At 43.1% G+C, this 8,043-nt stretch overlaps 1 protein-coding gene across 3 annotated transcripts in view; it reads left to right on the forward strand.

Annotated features, from left to right (window-relative positions):
• LOC101851044 (E3 ubiquitin-protein ligase TRIM9) overlaps window positions 1-8,043 on the forward strand; it is a 155,647-nt gene that overhangs the window by 7,996 nt on the left and 139,608 nt on the right. For all 3 annotated transcript variants that reach the window (XM_013083230.2, XM_005099601.3, XM_005099602.3), the window contains exon 3: window positions 4,200-4,538. In XM_013083230.2, the coding sequence (XP_012938684.1) occupies window positions 4,200-4,538 (339 nt within the window). The remainder of the gene's footprint in view (window positions 1-4,199; window positions 4,539-8,043) is intronic.

Here is an 8,043-nt window from a genome sequence, read left to right on the forward strand (position 1 = left end):
AGAGGGGGGGGGGAGGGTGAGTGACCCAGATGTCGCTCAGATCGTCTCCGACTAGGTCTTTGTGTTGTCCCAATTAACTGGGTACTAAAGGTCACGTTTTGACACAAAGCCACAACCTACGATAATCATCAACCCTCAGAATGAATGAAACTGACTGTGTCGATCTTACTATACCATTCCCTTTTGTGTTTATGAGTTCTTTAGAACAGACACAACACGGTGGAGCGACCGAACAATCGGAAGTGCTTAAAAGACTTCACTGTTTCTCGAAAAACATTGGACTATTTTGTTTTAGTTTGTATAAATTTTCGTTTTTAGAAGTTTGTTGCAATCCCTCTCCTCCACTCCCCACCCCTTTTTCTTTTTCGTTTTGAACAAGCACAATACTTTAGACTGAATTATTAAACTTACCAGATGACGGTTGGATAGTGCAGGAAGGGGGGGGGGGGGGTATGGGTTTATAGGATCAAGGACGGGATTTGAAATTTTGGACACGGTCTGGGTAGGTGGGGGAAGGAAATTTTCAAGTCTCCCTTACTGCAAAACATGGCAGCTTGGTAACGGAACAGTAAAAAGCTAGACGACCAATTGCCACCTAAAATCGATAAAGTAAAAAAAACAAAAAACAAATCCGGCTACACGAAGCAGGCAGGAAAAATGTGCTTTTTATTCTGGATTCGGTGAGCGAAATGTCTCGATGTCTTAAACACTTCGATTTTTTTTTCTCTGTTCGCCAGAAAAGCACTCCAATCGTCGCCCACTGTCGGCTTCCATGTAGAAGATTGAGCCATATGGTGTCGAACTTTAAAAAAAAAAAAAGGCAGTTTCCTTCCCGGCTCAGTCGCAAAGGCAGGGGTATCTCATACGGTGCCATACAATTCGTTTTTACCGACTGGTATACAGGGCGGTGCCCTATATTGGCCATCAATGCCATATTTTGCAACACTGTACTAATTAGTATAATTATATAAATACATGTATTGTGCCTAATGTGGCGTTGGTGGCCTAGTGGTTAGGCTCTCGGACTCGCAACCGTAAGGTCGTGGGTTCGAATCCCGTCAGGGGCCCGACGTTGTGTCCTTGGGAAAGGCACTTTACACGAATGTTCCTCACTTCACCCAGGTGGGAATGGGTACCCGGCTATAGACAGCGAAAGATCTTGTCAGTTTGTTAGTGTTTGAGCGCTTAATCGGCTGCTTGCACTGTATGTTTCCCGGGAAGCTGAGAATGTTTCGGAATGTTCTATGGTCTGTTGGGGTAATAATATAGTGTACAGCGCATAGAGCCTGCTGTTGAGCGGCGATATGCGCTATACAAATGCTATCTATTATTATTATTATTATTAATGTCACACTTACGTAGACTGGTGGTTGTGGTGTAGCAGTTTGACGCTTGCCGTCGCACACAGAAGACCCGGGTTTTTGTGGAGTATCTCGGTATTGTATCCGTTTCAGCTCAGATTTACTCTGATAACCAGAGTCAAGCAAACCCCAAAGGTGATATAAATTCTGTCGACGGGGGTGTAAAACACTAACCTATATTTAATTTATATTAAAATGACATAACCTGTGAACTTCATTTAGTATGCCTCGATTATACCGTTGTGAATGAATCCCCAAACCAACGTAAACTAGAGTGGTCTTTTACTTGTTCGTTATTTTCCCCCATTTTTACGGGAAAAGAAAACTAGCATTAGTGAAACTAACAGCACTGTAACTGAAGCCAGCCAAAAATAAAACGTGTAAGCTGGTGTATTATAGTCACATATTTCTTTTTTCAAAGCTTGTGAAACATTCTCAAACCTATTATTAAGTGTGTTGGTTGTGTAAGTAGTGGATGAAAACCTTCGGTTTCAAATGTCCTTTTTGGATTTCCCCTTCTTATTGGTGACACTTCCGCATGTCCTCCCCTCCCCTCCCCCCCCAAAGAAGAAAAAAAAGAAAAAATCAAATCGCAAACCCCGTTATGAACAGTCCTAATGGCTAGTGGTGGGCAAAATCCGGATAACCGGATAATTTTTAGTGAAACATTATCCGAATTCAGACTCTTAAACTCTCTTTCATGACCCGTTTGCCGAAGTGGGTGCACCCATTTGTTGAAATGGTTCTTACCTATTTTCCGAAGCGATTCGTAACACATTAAATCGCTGAAGAAGGGCACTAATATATTATCCGGATATTGCTAAAGCGACTCATTGCCCAGCCTTACTAATGGCCTTACTCGTACGTGCAGGTGCCGTTTATACGCCCACTGTTCCCAACGGCGCTACTGAGGCAGGCAACATAGAACGAAATTATGAGGGTAGTTTTTCATTGTTTGTTTTACTTTCATTGGCGATTGACGTTATGGAGCACGCCCTCATTAACAGGATTTTTTGTGGCATGAAAGAACGATAATTAGAACAATGTGTTATGGAAAGGTCGAAGCTGCGCACTGCCTACACATCCGAGTCGTCATGGTCTGTTTGCGGTTTTATGAACTGACAAAGCTAAAGGGCATCAACATTGCAATGTATGCAGTTTAAAAAAAGAATAACGCAGTTTTAGTAATGCCAAAATAACTGCCCGGTCATAAATTTTGAAAGATTCCTACCAAAGCCTCCCGCCCTTCCCCCATCCCCTTTTCCAGCCTTCCTGACCTCACCAAATTTCACCACCTCCCGCTTTCCCTACCCACGGAAGCAATCAAATTTCCATTTTGTTATTCAGAATGCTTTGATCGGGAGCTTGAAGTTACTGTACTGAATGGAATTGCCTAGCTGATAGAATCTTTTGACTTTACTTCAGCGCTTTCCCTACAGCAATAAATAGCTGTGCAGGTTGCAAACAGAATTTGCCGTCTCATGAAGGATGCAGAACAAAAGCGTGTGCAGAGAAAGCATTACAAATAAGGGAACTGTTGAGACATTGATTAATTCCTGTGATCAAAGAACATCAAACCCATCAATCAAGCTCAATTGTAATATGGGACCGATTAGGCGTCATTCGACATTGGTGGGATGGGATTCATCAAGGATTCTAGGTCAACATTTGAATTTCTCCGACATCGTCCTCAGCAACATATTATTCGGGTCATTGGGACCAGGGAAATGCTATCGATTATTCCGACTCTAATCCTGACTGCGGATGCATGTCTAAAGCGTGTCCAACATCATAGGGGCTAAAAAAAAAACAGCAATTGACTTGAAATCAAGTTGTCTTTTCCCCTTGTGCGCTCTCGCAGACTCATCACGAAAGGCCACTTCGAATCATATCATGAGAGTTCGTCTGTCCGCTGCGATCGAACGATGCTGTGTGTGGTTTATAGGACAAACCGAACAGCAAGGATAATAGAACGAGAAGAAAGAAAGAAAGAAAGAAAGAGAGAAAGAAAGAAAGAGAAAGAAAGAAAGAGAAAGAAAGAAAGAAAGAAAGAGAAAGAAAGAAAGAGAAAGAAAAAAGGAGAGAAAGAAAGAGAGAAAGAAAAAAGGAGAGAAAGAAAGAGAGAAAGAAAGAAAGACGCACCTTCGAAAGAGAGGGAAAACAACTTTCGTGCCGATGTAACGGAAGAAAAAAGTGTTCGCAGTTTAATATTCTGTAAAAGAAAGGGCTACACGAGTGAGTGGATGACGTTATTGGCCCATAGATGAAGGCAAGGCTTCTTGAAGAAATGAACTTTTCATGTTCACGGGCAAAGTTGGTAATTGCCTATAGCTGCTGGAGGTGGTCTAAGAAAGCGTAAGCGCGGCTGTAGGGGATTATAATTGTGGGATAAGGTCAATAGGGAGAATTATTGAGCCGACTCTGCGAGTGTAAAAAGGGTAGAAGAATGGTATCATGAACAGCGGAAGAAGTGGGTGAATGGGGAAAGCGTTTCAGGTTCAACTCATTGTGTCTGAGTGTTTTGTACTTTGCTGTTGAACAGATAGTGTTTAGAGAACGAAGACACATTTCACCCCCTCTCTCTGCCCTGCCCCCCCCCCTCCTCCTTTCCACACCCACCACCATCAACCCCATCAACAAGAATAATCTCAAAAATATGCTATCAAACTCACAGGTCACATATATCCCCACTCTATGTCTTTATCTCTCCATTTTTTTTCTTTTGTTGTGTTTTTTTTTACTTTCCAGTAACACTTCCAATTTACAGCACTTATAATATGACCTAATTGCGATGCTAGTTCGACTAGAACTAAATTGTCTCTCTTTGCCCGTCGGCAGGTGGAGATCAAGTGTGAGCGCTGTCTCGCCGACCACCGCACGGCCACTGCCATGTGTGAGCAGTGTGAAGTCTTCTTCTGTGACATTTGCCGCGACCAGTGTCACCCAATGGAGGGCGCCTACGCCAAACACAACCTTGTGGACCCCACGCAAGGGGACATCATCCTCAAGTACAAGCGGAAGAACAGCAAAGAGCACAAATGTCCGGAACACCCCACGGAGACCCTGGCTATGTTCTGTCTGTCCTGCAGGCTTCCGGTGTGCTGCACATGCGCAGGGGACGGGCGTCATATGACCCACGAGGTGCAGCCACTGCCGGCCATGTGCAAGGCACAGAAGGTGAGTACACAAAACTTAACACGCGTGTTTATTGTTTATGGCTCGTTGTTATTCTGAAGCGTGTGGAACATACGAGTAGATGTGTCAGCACATGCATATAGCCACATGTTCAGACTCATGCGTAGATCTATGCATAAACAACGCACAAGCATATTTATTACAGAGGTGTTCAATGTGAGACCGTTGTTGTGCATACGGCCACGTTTTTTTTCCAGGGCGTGTCTGTTTTGGATCAGGGAGATAGAGCTATTGGCATATTCCTCACCATCTCGTCAGTGGCAAGACTGGCATGTTGACACGCCATTTCTATATTCATCTTTTTTATCTGTCTTGTGTATAGGTTGGACATTACTTCGACTCGTCTTTAGCGGGAACAACTTTAGGCGACTGGTCTTCTTGTATATTTGTGATTGGGTGATTTCAAGTACATGTTGAACATTAGAAATGTTGCCAAAGGGCAACTGGGAACTCTTGATTTCCACTGCCTAGAACAAGCTTATATAATTATGTACATGCGTTTCAGGTGCCGTGAAACTCTAATCAAAATTGAGAGAGAGAAAAAAAAAGAGAGAGAGAGAGATAGATAGATAGATAGATAGAGGGAGAGAGAGAGAGAGAGAGAGAGAGGGAGAGAGAGAGAGAGAGAGAGAGAGAGAGAGAGAGAGAGAGAGAGAGAGAGATTCTTGAAAATTGATACGTATAAGGAAGTGAATCAACTTTTAAAGAATTTAATAAAATATGACAGTGCAATGAAGTACAAGAAATTTGACTCTGGCCGCTAGAAGAGATTTTTGTTTTTGTCTTCAAAAGATTGTTGGTTGTTTTTTTTCGGATCTCAAGAGCAAAACAAAAGCTATGGGCATGAAATGCAATATCGGGACAAATCTCTAGATTAAACTTGTCTATGGAGAACGTAATAATTCACTTCTTTGAATACCTTCACGTCGGGTGTAAAATATACACCGCTGCTTTATTGCTCTCAGTTCAGCAATCTTGACTTTCTAAAGTGAGACAGGGTTTGTTCAAGGCACTGGAAATGAATAGTTTCCTTGGGCCGTCATCATTACCATCATCAACGGCATCGTCATTGTAGTAGTAGTAGTAGTAGTAGTAGTAGTAGTAGTAGTAGTAGTAGTAGTAGTAAGGGATTATTGACAATTCTCTTCATTCTACGTACAGCTTACACTTGAAGAATAATTCAACTTGAAAAAAAAAATCAATGTTTGGTATAGCAGCTCAATGCGTGGTTGTTCACATTTTATAAGAGCTGTGCCAATACCCTTTTTTAGTCTCTTAACAATGGACAGCGATTGGTCATTGATTTGTCACAAATAGTTTCGTCTCTCGGTATCGCTTATCTCAAACCGCTGTTTTTTTTTCTTCTTTTATCAAGGGCATTAACTTCTGTTTGATAGCCATTGAGGCTGGCGCCGCCATGGGCGAAGCTATCGGTGCAGACGTGACAACGAGACCTTGGAGCCCAAATCGGCTGGCTGATATTTCCGCATTATCACCGATGTTATCGGGCCTGCACTTTTGCTCACTTGCTCAAGGGGGTTTTGCTTTATCGTGGACGCTTCTGATTTTATTGCCGTTCGGGGAGGTAAAGAGGAAACTCTAGCTCAAACCTGGAAGTATCAAGTCGCAGAACATGCTTTATCTTCTCTCACCGGCACTTGGCTATCTACCACTAATTTACCCAGACATTCCCGCTGTCATAACCCGCGGGCCTGTGTTTGACTTAGGATGGGTCGCGGTATCTGTCTTTCGGTGTTACCACTGCTCGTGTGGATTGGTCCCGAAAGGCTCGTTGAGCACGCACACAGCAGTCGCGCGGCTTTTGTCCTGTCTAGTGGTCTGGGAGGGATGAGTCAACCGCCCAGCACGCTCCTCATGTGGCCGTGCTGGTCATGTTTGTCCAGACGACTGTCTCGTATTTGCACAAATGCTTACGAGAACGATTTTTTAGGGATTACAGAAAAATGCGAGTTGGCTGAATTTCGCCGCATACCCCCAGTAGTACGCTGTCGTTTTGTTCCTGCCGGAAGTCCTGTATATTTTCCTGTTAAACAGATACACAGCTCGCAATAGGGGTTTAAAATGAAACTTTATAGGTTTAACGGCCTTTTCAAATCTGAAGTTATTTCAGAGGCAAGACCCTGTGCCGCAAACACAATAATGGAAGACTAGGCTCTCAGTAACGAAAATAAATTAAATTAGATTGTCCAAGTTTGACGCCCCTTTCAGCATTGTGAGGTTATTTCATACTAAGGATCCCCGGTCACAATAGTAAAAGACAACTTTAAAAATAAATAAAATGCAGGTCTATAATATTATATTACAAATCGCCGAACATGCTTTAATGGCCACTTGCCCAAGATAATGATATGTGCAAACGAAGACTTCTAACTTCCACACTTACGGTTTTTCTTGTTTCAAAATGACACTGGACAAGGCGTAAACCTATCTAAGACATCTTTTTTTTAAACTGACAATGGGTGGCCGTTTCGGGAGATACCAGTGTACATATTTCGATAATCCCTGCCAATAAAAAACGTAGCTACTACAACGTTTGTGTTGACCTGATTCTGGTTTGCTACTTTTACGACCACGACCTTCCTTCAGGCGTACCTTTCAGTGGCTAGGTGTGAATGAGGTATATTGACGTGGTCACATGTATCATGTCGTAATAGGGATACTTACGACGGCCTCATCTCACGGTAACTGCTCAACCATGAAGGTCGCCTGGGGGTGTGGACTGGAAAAGAAGTGGGAGGGTTAGGGCACTTAAAACTATGGAAAAAAAACCGCGAGGTGTTTTGAAAAGCTATTCTAAATGATTGCTATATCTACTTGCGAGGCTGGTTATGTCGTTTACGCTCTTGTTTGATGAAAATCGGCCTATTCAAATCGATCTCACAAGCACAAAACCCTTTTCATCCGCCTATAAGCGAGGAAATAGGAGGCGGGAGAATATTTATGGCTAGCATCACACTGTGCTCAAAGAATAATATCTAAAAGGTGCATTGTGCTGCCGTCTAGTACTGCACACACCATTGACCTCCCTATTTATACAAAACTAACAAATCCAGACACCGTAAAATTCGCACCCATAAAATAACATAATACTCTTTATTCATCCCTGACGCATAAACACTGTGGAAACGCACTTTTGTTTATACCGTCCGACGCCAAGTCTTGAAACTATTTTCATTAAAAATGCAATCCAGCCCTTGCCTTTAAATCTAACTCAAACTGAGTCCAACGGGCTTTGAACGACACCTAATAATAAGTTCGCTGACGCAACCGCGGCTCTTTCTACACTTTCCCTAAAACCCCCAAACCTGCTGGGCTTCTTCATCGCAATCCCACGTCTGCGCTAATCCCTCAAAACCAACATGGCTGCCGGGCAGCTCTGTTGAGTGATGTCCGTGGGGCCTCACAGCTCGTTAACTCATGGGCCGTTTCCTCATCACCTCCCCCTCCCCCCCCCAACCACCTTTTT

This window comes from Aplysia californica, unplaced genomic scaffold (genome assembly GCF_000002075.1).
Source record: "Aplysia californica isolate F4 #8 unplaced genomic scaffold, AplCal3.0 scaffold00219, whole genome shotgun sequence".
Classification (NCBI taxonomy): domain Eukaryota; kingdom Metazoa; phylum Mollusca; class Gastropoda; order Aplysiida; family Aplysiidae; genus Aplysia; species Aplysia californica.